The sequence below is a fragment of the Protopterus annectens genome, chromosome 2.part1 (genome assembly GCF_019279795.1).
Source record: "Protopterus annectens isolate FY-2018-M chromosome 2.part1, PAN1.0, whole genome shotgun sequence".
In the NCBI taxonomy this organism is placed as follows: Eukaryota; Metazoa; Chordata; order Ceratodontiformes; family Protopteridae; genus Protopterus; species Protopterus annectens.
The window spans coordinates 773,340,216-773,360,856 of record NC_056729.1 but is presented as its reverse complement, the minus strand read 5'-3'; the positions used below and the strand labels follow the sequence as shown (position 1 = coordinate 773,360,856).

General features: G+C 37.3%; 1 protein-coding gene across 1 annotated transcript in view; it reads left to right on the top strand.

Annotated features, from left to right (window-relative positions):
- The window catches only part of LOC122794239 (cyclic nucleotide-binding domain-containing protein 2-like), a 746,060-nt gene that overhangs the window by 281,096 nt on the left and 444,323 nt on the right, over window positions 1-20,641 (top strand). Inside the window, exon 5 of the mRNA XM_044062478.1 lies at window positions 19,612-19,768. Within this exon, the coding sequence (XP_043918413.1) occupies window positions 19,612-19,768 (157 nt within the window). The remainder of the gene's footprint in view (window positions 1-19,611; window positions 19,769-20,641) is intronic.

Below are 20,641 nucleotides of genomic sequence, written 5' to 3'. Positions count from 1 at the left end.
TTAAATAAAATGATTCATTAAAAAAAGCTTGTAGAAAGTTATTAATGCCATTCCAAAATGGCTTAATTTTAAGACAATCAACGGAAATGTGGTTACAGTCTCCAGTGTGTACTTGCTCACATCTCCAACATATTCCTTTTATGGAAGAACTAATTTTACTGTTTCTGTCTGGGGTTAAGAATGCAAGCATTTCCAATTAAAAACTTTCCAGTATTGTATAAAGGATGTATATTGTATTGCTAATAAGATATTTGTTTTAATATCTTCAGTTAACTGTATTGAGTGTCCTTTTGATATATATTTCTAATATGTGGTTTTGGGTGTTGTTTTATAGTTTATCAGTATTTTGTAAAACTTTGAAATACTGTTTCCCATGTGAAAGTCATTATATATAATTTCATATATGTATTTCGTAAATTTAGGTATTTCTTTAAATGAAGAATTGTTAATTATTCTACTTAAATCTTGCGAATATGACAGAATGCTCTGTAAAGTTAGCCAGTATTGTTGTGGAAGTTTGTATGTTGTTTTTATTACCTGCATATTTAAAACTTTTAGTTCTTTGATACATTGGAGCCAACAAACAAATAATTTTTGTTCCCAGGAATTAATAATTTCTCTATATATTTTATGTGGAAAGTTCTTTGTGACTATAAATGGTGTTAAAACCTCAAACTAAATTTTCAGTATTAGATTACTGTGTATTGGAGCCATGCAGTTGCTGTACGTGCAGGGACTCTTTTTTCTTTATATTGCATACTAATACATAATATGTGCCATGGCAAATTGTTTTTATCTGTTATTTGAAATTTTTTTTGTAAATCAAATTTATTTATTTATTGATATTACAATTAGTAATTCTTTCCAATTTGTAGCATAATTTGGACTTATCCAATCTGAGACTGTTTTAGATATTGATGCTTTTATATATGTTTCTATACCAGGAAAGTTTAATCCTCCCTGTCTCAATGGTCTGATATGATGTATTAAAGCTATTCTGTTTCTTTTGGGAACCCATAAAAATTGTATTAGGCATAAATTTATTTCTTTAAGTATATTTCTTTCTAGTAACAGTTGTATTGCCAAGGCTATATATGGGATCTTGGGCAGTAAAATACTTTTTATTAACTGTAGTCTATTTTCAAATGTTAATATTATTTTTGTTCCATTTTTCCACAGGGATTTTAATTGTATTGATGATATTATTGTAGTTTTTTGAAACTAATTCATTATTATCTTTGCATAACTCAATTCCTAGATATTTTAAGGTAGATTCTTGTTTCCCTGTAATGTGATCCCCCTTAGTCCGCAGTTTTGTTTTATTTAAAAATTAAAATTTTGATTTTGATTTATTGAAATTGAGTCCTGAAGTCATGTGAAATTTGTCAATTAATATATCTAATTCTTCTAATGTCTTTTTTGTATTAGCTAATGTTATTAATATGTCATCAGCAAATAGCATTACTTTAGAATAGTATTGTTCATAAACATTTATTCCTTTGATTTTTATATTGTTATGAATTGAATCTGCCAATATTTCAATAGCCAGAGCAAATAGAATCTGTGACATGGGACATCCTTGTTTAGTGCCTTTTGTTATATGTATAGATTCAGAGGTAAAAGGACCTAACTTGACATATACTATATTATTTGTATATATGACCCCTAACCAGGAAAAGCCAAAAGATACAACATTCTTTAGAAGATGAACAAAGGTTGCAGGAAATTTAAATAGCATTAGGTTAGGATTTTGAATAAATAGTACTAATTTAGGGAATCAAAGGCTTTCTCTATATCTAAGCCAATTATGAGTGTTTATTTTCTTTATTAACATAATCTATAAGATAAATTAGCCTTTTAATATTGGCATGTGTGTGTCTATGATATATAAATCCAGTTTGATCATTATTTATTGTTTGGAATAGTGGTATTTTCATTCTGTTAGTTAATATTGTCATGGATATCTTCTAGTCATTATTTAGTAATGATATGAGTCTATATGAGGTACATAGGTTTGGGGATTTGTTTTCCTTTAGGATTGGTGTGATTAAGGAATATCTCCAAGAGGGTGATATTAAAGCTTGTGACTGGATTTCTAATAGAGTTTTATGGAAGAGGGAAAAAGTTTATATATTTCCATAATTATGCCATCTATACCTGGAGCTTTATTATTTTTACCTTCTTTTATTGTATCTGTAATTTCTTTGTAGGATATGAGTGCTTGAAGATCTAGTTTTAATTTTTCTGGTATTTTTTATATTAGAACTTTTTTCATCTAGATTTAATTGATTGATATGTATATTTTCTTTTTGGAAATGTTCCATATAATGATTTCTATAGGCATCAAGAATGTCACCTATATCCGAGATATTTTTCCCTTTCTTTTCATGGAAGATACTTTTTTTCTAAAGCTAAAGTAGTTTTATGTGTTAGAATTCCATTGTATTTATTTTTTAATACTTCTACTTTCTTTTTCATCTTCAAATGATTTTGATTTTATTCAGCTTTTACTGACAAAAGTTTGGATTGTAGCTCTAATAATTCAGAATCCCATTCTCTGATTTTGTTTTATACCAAGTTAGGGTTTTACCATATATGTAAGCTTTTAATGAGTCCCATATCATTATTTTTTATTTATCTCTGTGGTGTAATTAATATCTAAGAAGAACTGTAATTCAGATAATAACCAGGGTTTGAACTCTTTAATTTTAGTTATATATGCTGGAATTCTGGAGTTGAAGATTAATGGTTTGTACCCATTTTGAAGTTTTAGTATCAATGAATTGTGGTATGAAAAGGGGCAGGGAGTGATTGGGAAATTAATGATTTTAGACTCTAAGTCATGGGCAGCAAATATTTTATCTATTTTAGTTTGGATACCAAATTTGTGATCTTGATGGGAAAACAAAAAAGATTTATCTTCTTTAAATTTGAAAGTAGCTACAAGATGAAATGATTCTACCCACTTGTTTAAAGCTTTTGATACAGCAGATGTACGCACCAGTTTTTATTTGTAGTTTCAGAAATATCAAATATACAGTTAAAATCTCCTCCTAATATTAAGTTGCCTTTATAATTATAGGAAATAAAATCCAAGTGTTTTTAACAGTTCCTGTTCCAGTGCCTGGGAACCAGTATAGATTGGCTAGGGTCCATATTCTGTTATTATATTTAACTATTACTAATTCCGTAACGCCTTCTTTATCTTCATACTTCTAAATGATTTCTGGGTTAATCACATTTGTTTTCCATAAAATTGTTACCCCTTTTGTCTTTGTCTTATAAGTGGATTGTGCCAATATCATATGTTCCTTAGGATTCCATTTGTAATTGTCATTTGTTTTGAAATGAGTTTCTTGAAGAAAGACAATTTGTGCTTTGTTTAGTTTTTAATATTTCAGTAGATTTGATCTCTTGCTAGGATAGTTTAAGCCATTGGTATTTAAAGGTTGTTGTGTCTTTCGGCTTTTCCTGGTTAGGGGTCGCCACAGCAGAACTCCGGTCCGCTAATGAATGGCAGTAGATTTTTATGTGCCGAGTTGCCAGCCCTGACACACAACCTTCAACGAAGGTAGCCATTGGTATTTAAAGGTAATAAAGTTAAATCCATCTTAGGTTATTTAGACTATTGTAACTATTAAACTATTTCCTCTGATTACTATAAAGTATATGTTTGAGCTTTTAAAGGACATTATCAATTTTATACTTTGAGTGTTTACCAATAAAGTAACGTTTTGGTCAGGCATACTAAAATGTTTTCGTGAAATAACAAATTTAAATTAATAAATGTTAACAAAATTAAGATCTGCACTAGCCATGGAATGAAATCATTCCTAATCAGATGGATAAACCTAAGTTCATCAGATTATCACTCATACCATGACAATCCAGAACATCTGAGCTCCATAAATTGAATTATCATATGGAGAATATTTGTAATAAGAATAAGCAATATTTATATTATTTTGAATAGGTATAGTACTATTGTAGATTAGACAGAATTCTAATACAATATAAATGTCTACTTATTGTATAAGCAATTAATATTTACATGAAACACTGCAGTGACATCAGACTGAAATGGTTAATTTATTCTCAGAAACAGACTTTTCAGTTACTTTGAGGAACTGGAAGAAGCATAGATGGCTCAGCCAGAGCCCTGTGCCAGTACCATGAACTAGTGCCCCACCCCACCCTTAGGGGGTGAGCAAAAAAAAAATGCCAGATCTACCCCCCCCCACAAGTTCTTCCAATGATGAAGAAAAAAGCAGACATTCCCTCTGTTGCCAGCAACTAGGTGGCCAGATGCCCAACAAATCTCCTGTGCTTTCCCTGACCCTCCCTCCATTTATTAAAATAAATAACGAAGAATTTATTCTTATAAACTGCAGCAAACCGCTTGCTACAAATGTAGCAGACTGTTGCTATAGTTTATACCCTGCCTACACTGAGTGCTACATTGTTCATGTTTTAGTTAAAATAAAAAACAAATCTTATAATAAATTGTAGCAAACTGCTTGCTACAAACGTAGCAAACAGTTGGTACAGTTTATATCTTGCCTGCACAGAGTGCTAAAGCACACAGGTTTTAGTTAAAGAAAAGATTTTTTTTTCTGACTTTTAAATGGCTTGCTACAGTTTAGAAAGTGGACACATTGAGTTGACATTTTTCCTGTAAAAGCACCCTTGAAATTTCACCAATATCTAGTTGCGCAGAGTAACTAGTTTGCAGTAATGACCACTGCTACTACAGTTGCAAACCAGGTACTGCTGACATTATATTATCACTGCAACCATTTTATCAATAAAAAAGGGCCTGTTGACATGGATATACTCTTTCCCACTATCGCTGCAACCAGATTGGTGGACATGAGCATCCTGAGGCAATGTACAAATTGCCTCATATTTATTGACAACCAGCTAATTCTCAAACAGACTGACAATATATGTGGGAGATGTATTCATGTAATGTCACTGGAGGCAAAGCTATCATGTAAAAGCACACCTAATGTCAATCATGTTCTCAGTACTACATACACTGTGCCCATCAAACACAGCTCAAAGCAGACACACAGACCCACATATACTGAGGCACTTAAATGTAACCTTCCTAAACCTCAAAGATCTCCTGGATGAAGTACACATAACAAATACCATCAGCAGTGCTAAATGCACTCTTCCAAAACAAAACCCACATCAACACATCATGGAGCCTCTACTTCTAAGCCCATAAGGCATGCCACCATACAATTCAACTTTCTGGTCATTTTAGACTCCATTGTAAGACACACTGATGTTCTTCTCACAAGACTAAGTGGAAAGTCATGGTCAGCTGCTTATCAGTGGCCAGGATCCACTTCACAACACACGCATTCAGATCATTAGATCATAAGTACCACTATTACTCAGTCATAGTCCATGTGGATGTAAATGACCTGAGATGTACCTCCTTAGACTATATAAAGAGAGACATCATGGAGTTATTGGAATATGTGTCCCAGGCTGGTATAAGCCTAACATTAAGCACCATTTTACCTTCTCCATGAGTGATGACATAATATTAACAGAGGATGACTGACTTTAATAATTGGCTTAGTTTCTGGTGTCATTCTAAGGGATGCAATATTTGTCAGCATGGAAGGAGACAGTTAAAAGACCACGAGACACCTCTTCCCTCTAGGCTTTCGAATATTAGCCAAAACATTGTCCTCTCCCCACAGTGCCTTTTTTAGATAATGCCAAACTGAAGATTCTTCTGACATAGTAAATCAGAACCAAGAATACCTAAAGGTGTTACTGCTCAGTGCTAGGAGTCTAAACGAGAAACTTCACTCTCTACAAGCTCTCCTCATCTTAGAGAATTCTGACTTCTGTGCAGTCACTGAGAAATGGTTTAAAGTCATGGAGAGCACACTGGCAATGCAAGGCTATAATACTTTCCACACATTTAGACCAGCTACTGCACAGACAGGGACTAAAAGTGGAGGCATCCCAATTTGCATAAAAATAAACATACCTCAAGGCTGGTCAAACAGGACAATGCACTTGAGGTTCTTCACATTCAAATTATCATAAGCAAAATAACATATCACTTTCCTGTGAGCTATATGTCCTCCTCTATGACCCAGGAAACTCATACCATGTATTTAAACTTACTGAAAACATTCACCATCTAACCCAATACCATATTCATGGGTGACTTTAATTACCCCACTATTAACTGGGAATAATATGTGGCATCAAATGTGCTGGGTAATATGGGACAGTGCTGCACACCCCCTAGTCTAATGTCTTCACTGGTAAGGTCAAACCGCAAAGCAATCTCCTCTGAAGAAAAAAAAACTAGAACCCTAACTAACCCTGGAATTTCAGGAACTACTCTATGGCTAGCTTCCTGCTATTAACTGATAATCTGGCAACATTTCATACCCCCGTAAACCCTGAGAACACTACTGCCTACATGTAGCTGTTCACAGAAACTCTATACAAGCATGTTAATAGCTGCATAGAGGAATCTGTACTCACCAAGAAGAAGTACAGAACAAACTCATAAAATAAGCCACCTAGTGGAATTACAACATCAATAGGCTTTATAACACAAGGAAGAAAATCATGGCAGGATAAAGCTCTCTCATCAAACTAAACAAACAATTTAGAGGACAAATAAAGTCTACCAAAGCCAAATTTGAGGCCATGGACAACCACAAGACATTCTTTAACTACATCCGTAACCTCAAAAGCAATACACAACTGTGTACAGAATTTGTTGTTAATGAAGCCACCTATACTGAACCAGAATTTTCAGATGATATAAGAATGTCATTTAGTCTTGAAAAATGTGCAAAAGCAACCTTTAAAGCAGGAAAGCTGCAGCACCAAGACAACATCGGTTTGGGACAGGAATATAATATAAAAGAACTTCAGCAAGAGGGAGTGTATAAATATTTAGGAAATGATGAAAGAACAACAATAAAACATGAGCAAATGTGAATAAATCTTAATAAGGAACATTTTAGAGGACTAAAAGTAATACTAAAAACAGCACTGACATCTAAGAGTAATCTCCAAGCTATAAACTAGTTTGCTCTTCCTGTCCTAACTTACAGTTTTGAAGTGATTGGCCCCAAAAGGTGATGGATTGGTTGGACAGGAAGACAAGAAGGATGATTCATGCTCATCACATGATTTATAAAATTCACTGTATACCAAAACTATATATTTCTCATTCTGAAGAAAGTATGGGCCTCCTCGAAACTGATTACATGTATAGATCTGCAATCGTAAGACTGCATACTTAGCTGCTGATCTCACAAGACCCAAGCATAGTGAAAGCTTTAGAACATGAGGAGAATAAGTCTAAGATGACTTCCCTGCTTAGTTTAGCAGAAGCATGTTGGTGTCAAGCAGGAATGCAAATCAAACTAGAAGTAGATAAAAATCAGGTAGCAACTGAATGTGCAAAAAACAAGAAAAACTATAAAGTAAAGGATCAGATGAGAAGGCAAGAAATGCGGGAAATGCATAAATAAAGTTGCAAGTATAGAAAACTATTGGAACAGCCTCGGGCTGATCAGGACTGAACAAAGGAATGGTTAAGGAGAGGTGAATTTAAACCAAAAGACACAAGGTTAATATTGGCAGCCCAAGAGAGTGAACTACATACACATTGGTTTACAAAGTCCATTGAACATGTGGGAGAAACAGACAAATGTAAGTTTTGTAAAACAGAATTGGAAACAGTTGCACATCTTGTTGCTGGTTGTGATATGCTAATGGCAGAAGGACTGTATACTGAAAGGCATAATAATGTGACAAGACTGTTGCATTGGGGAGCCACAAAGCATTATAGAAAATTATGAAGTTTATATCATATGGGATCACCCATTATCAACAGTTCAAAAAAATAGATGCGAGAAAACCAGACATAGTAGTTCATGAAAAGAAGACACACATAGCATTGATCATTGAAATTACTACACCCAGTGACAACAGTGTCTTATGTACAGAGAGACACAAAGTCATAAAATACCAGGATTTGCAGGCAGAAATGAGGGCAATGTGGAAGAAGGATATTCAGACAGTTCCAATAGTAGTAGAAGCAATGGGTCTTGCAAAAGAATTTACAATTGTACATAGATATGTTACCGATAGATGTAACTCCTTATGAATTGCGGAAGGAATCAGTACTGGGCACATTGTTGGTGTTGGGAAGAGCAGTTCCAGCTAACATCAAAGATTGAAACAATACTAATTTCATGAACTTCAATCATACTTTGATTTAGAAATGGGGTCCATTCCCATCATTGTAATGGAAATCCAAAAGACTTGGAGAAATTAAAAAAATAAATAGAATATATAGCAAACCTACTGGCAGACAAATTCAGCTCTAACTTTACTTATCTCTCCCCCGTCAACCTCTCCTCAGGAAGTAACATCAAATATAACTCTCCCTACTATCACTAGGGAACAGGTCTTCAATGCTCTTTCTAAGGCCAAGAACACTGCATCAATGGGCTGAAACAATATTCCAGAATTCATTCTAAATAGCATGAAACATGACCTATCAGGTCATATGAAATTGCTGTTTAAATATAGTCTCCAAACAGCATTTGTGTATTACAAATGGAGAACAACAACAGTCATCCCTCTGCAAAAAAAAAAAGTGGGTTATCTACAGACCCTGGAAACTGCAGACCCATAAGTCTCACTAGTCTCATATGCAAAGCCATGGAAGAAAGTATCATAGACATGATTAATAGTGACATAAGAAACCTCCAGAAACTGGACCCAACCCAATTTGGTCTCATCAAGGGCAGGTCTTGCCAACTCAACCTGGTGGACTTCTTTGGGAAGGTCACCAAAGCAATAGATGAGGGCAAAACAGTTCACACTGCCTACTTTGACCTGGCCAAGGCATTTGACACAATACCACACTCTAGTATTGTTGACAAGCTCAAGAGATTATGTATAAATCCTTATGTCATCCAGTGGATGGCAAACTGGCTCAAAGATAGGACCCAGGAAGTTAGAATTGGGAAGTCCAGCTCTAAAAAGAGGCCAATCACAATTGGAGTCCCTCAGGGATTTGTCCTGGGACTGCTCTTTTTTGGCACTTACTTCTGTGAAGTCAAGGCCAATGTCAAGTGCCTCTGGCTGACCCAATTTGCAGATGATTGCAAATTAGGAGCAGTTATACAGTCATCCACTGACCCAAATGTTCTCTAGGAAGGGCTGACACAGACAAATATCTTGTGTCATAGTCATGGACTAAAACTAAATGCCAAGAAATGTATAATATTATCCTTCAGAAAGGCATCGACCCCTCGTAACTATCATAGTGGCAGTATACCCCTAAGAGCTGAACCAGTAGTCAGGGACTTGGGAACACACATAGACAGTAATCTAGCCTTTGACCATCATGTATCTACAGTAATGAGGAAATCATTCTATGTTGTACAACTTATAAAAAAAGGAATGTCATCAATGTCCAAGGACGTCATTTTTCCACTGTATTCAGCATTCATCAGATCTATCATTGAGTACAATGCCCTCGTTGGTATGTACCTTACCAGTCACATCCAACAATTGGAATGTCCACAGTTTCCTCACTAAAACAATACAGGTTCTAGTTAATATTTCCCATGCAGACTACCTCAAGGCCCCATTCCTGTATTCTGTCTCCTACAGGCTGTTGATGGGAAATCTAAGCCTGGCATAGAAGGTGTTGTTAGACCCCACTCTGATGGCCCTCCTGCATATCCACATAACAAGCAGCAACAGAATTACCCATTCTAAAAACTTAAACCTTGCCTGTGATATAAATAAGGCCAGCTGGAGAGACAGGTATTGTATGTATCCCAGAGACTACCCCTTCTCTGGAACAGTTTCTCCACCTGTCTGAAGCAGAGTTCATCCCTAGTTCACCTGAAGTGTTGAAAAATGTAGAGGCATTTTTTAATGGTAATCTAAGAAAAAATACCACTGTAGATGGGGGATCCCCAAAGAAGTCAATCAGGTTCAGGAGACAAGATCGGCCCTTCACAAACCCAAACTGGGTGGGGTCCAGTGTTTGAAGGTTGCCAATGTCTTTGTTTATAAGTTCCATGATAATACGCTCCATGGCCTTGCAGATAAGGCTTGTCAGACTGATGGGACGGTAGTTTCCGGGATCCAAGGTGGATCCCCCTTGTGGATTGGGATAACTGTAGCTCTGCGCCACTCAGTGGGCACGAAACCTGAGGTGAGGCTATGATTAAACATGACACTTAGGTGAGGTGCCAGTTCATATTGTAGTTCATGTAGTACACAGCCCGGGATGTCATCTGGTCCCATGGATGCTGTATTCTTGGCTTTAGAGAGTGCATTTTGTACCTGTGTGGCCGTTATTACTGGAATTTGGCAATCTTCCGGTATTGAGATGGGCCATTTAGGGGTGAGACGGGGGTGAAGTTGGCACTGAATGGATCTGCCAGGATATTGGCAATATCCTTTGATCAGTATATTTAATGCCATTCTGTTTTAGCTCAGAGCAGATCTGAGCATTGCCATTTAGATTCTTGACATAGTTATAGAATGCTTTGTGGTTGTCTTTGGAATCTTTGGCAATTTTATTTTCGTAACTAGCTTTGGAGGATTTTATGAGGCATCTCAGTTTCTTACTGAGGCTAGTAAGGGAGTTTTTGCATCCTGATTTTCCTCTTTTCTGCAAAAGTTTCTTCCTTTTGTTGTAAAGTTTGTTTATGGCAGGGGACCACCAGATTGGCTTCCTTTTTTGGATGAGAAAATTTTGGTTCTATTTGGGATGGCACGATTCATGCATGAGTGGATGTGCTCGTACAGTGCCTTAGTGTAGATTCAGCAGTTGAACTTTCAGTTCCGTCTGCATGGGTGTTATGAAGTTTGTCACTTCTGACTTGAGTAGCATGAAGTTGGCTTTGGAGAAGTTTTTATGGTGGTTTCTTTACTGGGGGTGGGGTGGGATGTGGATGTTAAGGGTGATTAGCTTATGGTCAGACCTGACTAACGAGGGGTGACCATAGGTATGGAGCATTGATTTCCCATGTTGGTAATGACCAGGTCTAGGATATTGGAGCCCTGGTGGGACTATGGATTAGTTGATCCAGGGCATTGGAATTTATGAATTCCAAGAACCGTTGCACAAAGGTGTTGGGACATGAGTAGTTTTCCCAGTTAATGGCAGGGTAGTTAAAATCACCCAGTATTAGGGTGTTTGGTTCTATCTTAATATTTTCCAGTATGTTTAGAAAGGTGTAGTGAGAATCTTGGGGTATGGTGGGGATCTGTAGCAAGCTACAATTTGGATTGCAGTCTTACCTAGTGTTAGTTGCACTTGGAGAATTTCAGACACATTGTGTTGGCCAACTAGCCTGGTGGTGTGAATATCCTTGGTGAATATTGACACTCCTCCACCTTTAGTGTTTCGGTCCTGGTTTGGTGGCCGAAAAGTGTGGTAAGAGTTGTAGCCTGGTATTGCAGGGGTGCTCTCTGGAGCCTTGAAACAGGTCTCAGTTACTGCACAGATATCGATGTTCTCCATTTTTAGGAGTGCCTCGAGAGAGTGCATTTTGAGGTTTAGACTTCTAGCATTGAGTAGCATTACCTTCAGATTTTGCATGCTTGTACCTGTTACGGTGGTGGTTTTGTCCTTTGAAGTTTGCCTAAAAAAGGCACTATAGGGGTGGCAAGAGCCTTAGCCAGTAACCTGAATCCCAGGGGCGACAGGTGCAGACCATCTGTGGCAAAGCATCGTGGTCTGTCAATCATGTCATCCCAGGCAGACAGATACTGGATCCCCTTTGAATGACACCATAAGCTTAGCCAATTGTTGAAGTCAATCATTTTATCCTTATATTGTGGTATCATTCTGGGCGAAGGCAGGATGCTACTCAGGGCTAGGGGCATACCTGCCTGGGCCACATGATCCGAGCTCTTCCATGTCTCTTTTCATGTAGTCCAGGGAGGTAAGTCTCAAGTCATTCACTCCAACATGGACAATGACAGAGTCATATTTGTACTTGTTGTGGAGTGACTTGAGTGCATGCGTTATGTGGCGGATCCTGGCACCCGACAGGCAGCTGACTGTAATTTTCTCCTTATTCAACCTGGTGAGAGGGACATCAGTGTGCCGGACTATAGAGTCACCTATGACTAAAGTGTTAGGTACATTGTCTTGCCTTAGGGGCTGTTGCTGGGTGGCACACTGGTGTTGTGAACTATGTGACACATTGGTTGTGATTGGTGTTTGTTTGTGTTTCAGCTTCAGAGGTCTTTGTTGCTTGGGCAGGTTGCAGTTAAGGGCCTCTGCATATGTGGATTTAGTTTTGCTATATGTGGGTGTTGGTGGTGTGGGTTTAGAAGGGATATGTGTTGCTTGAGATGTAGTGTAGGTGTTAACCTTCTCCTCTTGACTGTTTAGCACAATCTTGGGTGGAGAGAGCTTTGCTTCCATTTTGGCTATGTAAGTGCATCTCTCACAGGTTGTAGTGTTTGGTGGTAGGAGGAGAGGGTTGTCTGTGTACATGAGGCAATTGCTGCAGGTAGCAACTGAATGTGCAAAAAACAAGAAAAACTATAAAGTAAAGGATCAGATGAGAAGGCAAGAAATGCGGGAAATGTATAAAGACAGTTGCAAGTATAGAAAACTCTTGGAACAGCCTCGGGCTGATCAGGACTGAACAAAGGAATGGTTAAGGTGAGGTGAATTTAAACCAAAAGACAAAAGGTTAATATTGGCAGCCCAAGAGAGTGAACTACATACACATTGGTTTACAAAGTCCATTGAACATGTGGGAGAAACAGACAAATGTAAGTTTTGTAAAACAGAATTGGAAACAGTTGCACATCTTGTTGCTGGTTGTGATATGCTAATGGCAGAAGGACTGCATACTGAAAGGCATAATAATGTGGCAAGACTGTTGCATTGGGGAGCCACAAAGCATTATAGAAAATGATGAAGTTTATATCATATGGGATCACCCATTATCAACAGTTCAAAAAAATAGATGCGAGAAAACCAGACATAGTAGTTCATGAAAAGAAGACACACATAGCATTGATCATTGAAATTACTACACCCAGTGACAACAGTGTCTTATGTACAGAGAGACACAAAGTCATAAAATACCAGGATTTGCAGGCAGAAATGAGGGCAATGTGGAAGAAGGATATTCAGACAGTTCTAATAGTTGTAAAAGCAATGGGTCTTGCAAAAGAATTTACAATTGTACATAGATATGTTACTGATAGATGTAACTCCTTATGAATTGCAGAAGGAATCAGTACTGGGCACATTGTTGGCGTTGGGAAGAGCAGTTCCAGCTAACATCAAAGATTGAAACAATACTAATTTCATGAACTTCAATCATACTTTGATTTAGAAATGGGGTCCATTCCCATCATTGTAATGGAAATCCAAAAGACTTGGAGAAATTAAAAAATAAATAGAATATATAGCAAACCTACTGGCAGACAAATTCAGCTCTAACTTTACTTATCTCTCCCCCCTCAACCTCTCCTCAGGAAGTAACATCAAATATAACTCTCCCTACTATCACTAGGGAACAGGTCTTCAATGCTCTTTCTAAGGCCAAGAACACTGCATCAATGGGCTGAAACAATATTCCAGAATTCATTCTAAATAGCATGAAACATGACCTATCAGGTCATATGAAATTGCTGTTTAAATATAGTCTCCAAACAGGATTTGTGTATTACAAATGGAGAACAACAACAGTCATCCCTCTGCAAAAAAAAAAAAGTGGGTCATCATCAGACCCTGGAAACTGCAGACCCATAAGTCTCACTAGTCTCATATGCAAAGCCATGGAAGAAAGTATCATAGACATGATTAATAGTGACATAGGAAACCTCCAGAAACTGGAGCCAACCCAATTTGGTCTCATCAAGGGCAGGTCTTGCCAACTCAACCTGGTGGACTTCTTTGGGAAGGTCACCAAAGCAATAGATGAGGGCAAAACTGTTCACACTGCCTACTTTGACCTGGCCAAGGCATTTGACACAATACCACACTCAAGTATTGTTGACAAACTCAAGAGATTATGTATAAATCCTTATGTCATCCAGTGGATGGCAAACTGGCTCAAAGATAGGACCCAGGAAGTTAGAATTGGGAAGTCCAGCTCTAAAAAGAGGCCAATCACAAGTGGAGTCCCTCAGGGATTTGTCCTGGGACTGCTCTTTTTTGGCACTTACTTCTGTGAAGTCAAGGCCAATGTCAAGTGCCTCTGGCTGACCCAATTTGCAGATGATTGCAAATTAGGAGCAGTTATACAGTCATCCACTGACCCAAATGTTCTCTAGGAAGGGCTGACACAGACAAATATCTTGTATCATAGTCATGGACTAAAACTAAATGCCAAGAAATGTATAATATTATCCTTCAGAAAGGCATCGACCCCTCGTAACTATCATAGTGACAGTATACCCCTAAGAGCTGAACCAGTAGTCAGGGACTTGGGAACACACATAGACAGTAATCTAGCCTTTGACCATCATGTATCTACAGTAGTGAGGAAATCATTCTATGTTGTACAACTTATAAAAAAAGGTATGTCATCAATGTCCAAGGACGTAATTTTTCCACTGTATTCAGCATTCATCAGACCTATCATTGAGTACAATGCCCTCTTTGGTATGTACCTTACCAGTCACATCCAACAATTGGAATGTCCACAGTTTCCTCACTAAAACAATACAGGTTCTAGTTAATATTTCCCATGCAGACTACCTCAAGGCCCCATTCCTGTATTCTGTCTCCTACAGGCTGTTGATGGGAAATCTAAGCCTGGCACAGAAGGTGTTGTTAGACCCCACTCTGATGGCCCTCCTGCATATCCACATAACAAACAGCAACAGAATTACCCATTCTAAAAACTTAAACCTTGCCTGTGATATAAATAAGGCCAGCTGGAGAGACAGGTATTGTATGTATCCCAGAGACTACCCCTTCTCTGGAACAGTTTCTCCACCTGTCTGAAGCAGAGTTCATCCCTAGCCCACCTGAAGTGTTGAAAAATGTAGAGGCATTTTTTAATGGTAATCTAAGAAAAAATACCACTGTTTTAACAAAGAAGAGTATGTTTAATCTGCCCCTTCACCACCAGCTTAGGAATTTTGAGGTTTTGGTTGAAAAGGAACTAAGAGATAAACTTAAGTACAACAAGGTTAGTCCAAACCTTTCTACGGAAGAAATGCACACACTCAGTTTATGTAAAGAAAATAAAAATCTTAGAATCATGAAGCCTGATAAGGGGGGTGGGGTGGTTTTTATGGATCATATTAATTATGAGGCAAAAATGTTTGATTTGTTAAATGACCAATATACCTATGAGAGAGTGTCTAGGGATCCAGGGAAGAAAATAGTGTGGGAAGAAATAGCCAGGGAATTGTTATGGCTAGGCTTGTATAGGCCCTAGGGCTGATAGCCTAGTACCAACCTATGAACCTATGAACCTATCTATGAATGAAATTCATATTGCTTATAAAAAACTTTCTTTCTGTTAGAATGATTTAGTTTTAGAAGGGCTTATTGACCTGGAAACATATAATTATTTACACGTTGAACAACCCAAAGTGCCTTGTATCTTTGGTATACCAAAGGTCCACAAAAATCCTGATGACCCTCCTCTCAGACCTATTGTATCTGCTGAGGGTTCTATTACTGCTCCACTGGCAAAATATGTAGATGTACATCTCAAGAATGTGGTGATGGAACATCCTAATGTGTTAAAGGATTCTTGGGATTTTTTAAGGCATATTAATAATTTTAATCAGGTTGACACCTCTAGCTTTATCACTTTGGATGTTGTGGACCTTTTTACATGTATTCCTCACGAGATAGGTTTAGTTTGGTTTGAAGTGTTTTTGGGAAGCAAGACTAATATTTCTTTTAAGGTATTTTGTACATGCCTTGTTTTAATAGATTTGATTTTAAACAATAATTTTATATTCTTCCAAGGGGAATATTTCAGATAATCTAAAGGCGTAGCAATGGGTGCCGATTGTGCACCTATATATGCCAACATCATTTTATTGTATTGGGAAAAAATGTGTTCACAATTCAAATTTTAAACAATACTGGAACTACTATGTGCGCTTCCTGGATGATGTTTGTCTTTTTTGGAACAATACCCTGGAAATATTCATGGAATTTTTTGATTATATTTCAAATACAACACATTTTTAAAAAATCACCTATAAAGTAGATGAAGTTGAATTGCGTTTTTTAGATGTAAATATACAGAGAATGGGGGAAGGTTTTAAATCAAAATTTTTTAGAAAAGATACGTTTTCTAATGCTTGCTTGCATTACACAAGCTCTCACCCACATTTTCAAAAAAGAGCAACAGTTAAAGGTCAGTTGTTGAGAGCCAGTAGGATGATGTCAGAGGATCTGGATTTTAATACTGAATGTGAATTTATTAAGAGTAAGTTTGGAGCAAGGGGGTACCCAATAGATCTCCTAACGTCAGTTATTGTAGAGGTTAAGGAAGGAAGAATAGGAAGATTTGCTCCAATTTTGGGTGTACCCCTACCTACATTGGAAGTACAAAATACTGAGGCAAACTCTGCTATTGCCACAACTTTAGAAAAAGGTTTTCATTCTGCCATGTTTACCACCTTTGACGGTGAGAGTAATCTGGTGAGAAGTATTCTTAGTAAAGAATGGAAAAAAATTGCTAGATTTTCTGACTTAAATCATATCTTTGAATATCCATTTAAATGTGTATATAGGAAGGGACATAACATCAAGAATATATTGAAAGGGACAAACTTCTTTAACCCCACTAATAATAATAACAAAAAAGGGACACGAAAATGCGGGCATTGCCCATATTGCAGTAACATCAAGGAAGGTGATTCTATTTTTTTGAAAAAGAGGAACAAGTATATTACTACTCAAGGTTTTGCCAACTGTAATACCACAGGTGTGATTTATATTGCTACATGTGAAATCTGTGACTCTTTTTACGTTGGCAAGACCGAGAGGAAATTGAAGCAGAGAATTTTATGAGCATTTATATGAGATAAGGAAAAGAAAATATAATAATGCTCTGTTTAAACATCAAAACATTTGTGGCAAAGCTAAATTTCAGTTTTTTTGTCATAGAAGTAGTCCCACGAGACCCCAGGGGAGGGCCTTGGGAGCCTCGGTTGGAATATAGGGAGCTATATTGGCAAATTATTCTTGATGCAATTTCTGCCCCTGGTTTAAATGAAATGTTATCCTTGAAACCTGTGCTGAAATTAAGATCTGCTAAGTTATAGTATGTTATTATAATAATATTTATATTTATATTTTTAAATAATATTATATATGCAAGCATTTTATGGTTTATTTTAATAATAATATATGTATTTATTTTTTAACAAGAATAACATGCATTTAATTTAATTTCCACAAGATGGTGTTATTTCATTATACTTTTGGTTTTAACTTTTAGATTCATTCACCTTTAAGGTTCATGTGTTTCAAAGCATTTTGCATGTGTAATTGAATTTGTTCACTCATTGGTTCATTTGAATTAGATTAGTTTATTTATTCATCAAAGGAAGAGAGGTTAGGTATCTGATGAAGTTACTGTGACCGAAACGTATGTGGATTAACTTTACAGCGTTATTGTGGTGTTGCTTGTGCTCTGCAATTTCGTTTGCTGTGCTGTGCTGCTGTGATTTAGCTTGCTGTGGATTGTTTTTGTGCTTGTTCATTAAAGCAGTTGCCCGTTTTGCTGAGCTCCATGTGTGCCTTATTTTAGGTATTGTATGTATCCTAGGGACTACTCCTTCTCTGGAACAGTTTCTCCACCTTTCTGAAACAGATTTCCTCCCTAGCCCAACTGAAGTGTAACTTGGACAGTTAGAAGGAGAACAGGAAATTCCCCCCTGGTTTAGCACCTATGTCTCTAATGGACACAGACAGCTTATAAGTGGTTCATCTCCTAGGTCCCTGCTTGTAAATATTTCATCTCCCAAGCCACTGCTTACACTTATCAAGGGTACAAGAACTTATCATAGATTTGGGATGCATGGCTAGGCTTTAAAAAAACCCTGTGGTCATTAGCCTAGTACACACCTGTGACCCTATGAACCTATAAAACCAAGTGAATGATATCATTGTCTGGCAGCATGCTAAATAACCTTTCTCTTCTGTATTAATTATATGCATATCTCTCAGTACTTTTTATCATTATTAGCTGAAGCTTTTTCACTAACTTATTGATGCTTATGGTGTCTGTTAATGCTTCCTCTCAGCTAATCAGCCCATTTTTCTTTATTGGATGAGATCGAAATGAAAGGGGCCATCATCCATGCAACCATCAAAAGTGGTTTGCAGTTTTTCTTTCTTTTTCTTTTTCTCCCTAAATGAATACACTCTGTGTGAAGCAGTCAGGAAGGGAATGCACAACGAGTCTGTGGAGGATGCTCTCACTTTCACAAAATTTGCTGCCTCCAAGTAATCCTGCCCCTACCCCCACTGCACAAGGGGGTGGTCTTTCCTATCTGCACTAGGAAGATACCACCATCGTGTAGACTTCTGATGCAGAGAGTGCATAGCCTTCCCCTCCTCCCAAAGCAGAGGAGAACATACTACTCCCCTACACTCCTGCTCTTCCCTCTCTGGCTTCTCCAGTTCCAGGTCCGGTAATTGAACCATGGTCATCTGGCATCACAGGCAGGGCTTTGTCTCACTGCACCATGGAGTCATACATCATGAGAGAAGTTATATACAGATTTTATATTTTTTCAGTCCTACACGCAATACCTTTGCAGTACCTGGCCCTGATGATCTGCTAACTGCACTCACTTGGCCCATTCATTCCACAGAAGTGCGAACTGGACCTCCCAAGGTTAGATGAGAGACCTACAGCCTACTTTTTCCTGCACAAGAAAGCCAATTAGCCATCCATTCCCCTACATCAATTGTTGGTGGCAGATTCTGAACCAGCTTGAAGGTTCTGCAGAATGTCTTACCCTTCCCTCCCACTTGGTGGCTTGTGAATGTATCATAATTGCCCAACTAGGAGAAAAGCTCACTTACCTTCCCCAGGTTGGCAGTATACATACACCACTAGCAAAATGAGCTTACCGTGCTTTTTCTATGGATGACTGCCTACACTCTGGTAGGTTTTGTTGATGCAAAAGGCCAAGCCATGCCAAGATCCAGGAGGAGTGAGTCAGTTTCAGACACATATGGTCATCTTCACCACCCCTCCCCTCAAGTAACATGATGCTAAATGAATATTTAGGACATAATCAGGACTTCCTCCCAATACACTACAGGGCTGGACAGTACAGATGCTATACTGATTGTGACTTTTTTGTCATATATTTAGTTATTCCTTCATTATTGTAACATTGGTATGTTAGCAAGACAGCAGATGGACACTGGTGATCTGTTTCATTGCTGTTCCCATAATATGGGTAACAGTATTACAACATTAGATTTCACACTGCAGCACAGTTCAGAATCACTACATGAAATAATTTGCCACATAATTTAATAACTCTTACATAGGAAGATATTGAGAAAGCAACAATCGTGTTCAGCTTGTTTTTTTACTTTTTCTTTAGGGTCGATGCCTGATAGTGACACACCTAAGAAACCTTCAGAAGAGAATGTCTCCACTTTATGGATTTCAGAGGCAGTGGTTGAGCCCAGTTCTGACAAAGTTTCCCAGCTTGTCCTTACTAGAAGGAGAAATGGATTTCATTGAAAAGACCATGAAACGTAAGAGCAAATATACTTAAAATTTATATGAAACATACTGCATACTAACAGTATAGTCTTAAAAATTCACTGAAACAGAAAACATGCTTCACATTTGCATTTCACAGTTTACTCTACTCATTACTGGAAGCAAATTAAATCATATAAACCCTTTGTTTGTTATACCAGCTCATACGTTAAGCATTGCTAAACTTCCTCATTTAAAATAATGGCCATAACAAGCCTAGTTTGTATAGACAGAACTTTTATTCTGCTATTTTACTGGAAAATGATCTCATATAAAATAATATGAATGGACAAATATGTCTTTATTTTTGATGTCAACTAAATTTCAGATGCATTTTTGATGACGTATAATCATTTTTAAACTCAGAAGAAGACTGAAAACTGCATTGTATCACAGAAATTAGTAAAGACCATGCAAGGAGTTGTATTCTTCCCTGCAAGAATATACCTATGTGATAATGCTTTAAAATAGTCTTCCTTTTTACAAACCTAAACTTGTACCAAATGACTTTTTGGTTTGTGCAGCATAAATAGACTCTTACTACTTCAGTAGATTTGTTTTATGGCACTGCTGATCTTAAACATTCCTTAATATGGAGGTCTTTATATGATCTGCATGTTAAAACAATCAGGTTTTTCACAAGTCATCTATGGCAAGGATTAAACTTTTCAGTCTTAATAGATGTGTACTACAAGTTCATAGGTTTGTAGGCAAGTGCTAGAGAAAATACAGAGCACCAAAAGCCTAGTCAGTAGCTCATATTCAAATGTTCACGCCAACGACAAAGAGGGCAATGTAAGATAGACCGGGGAGAACTTGAGGCTGCACATCCAGTTATCTGAGTTTACCTTGAAGGTGGTAAGCGT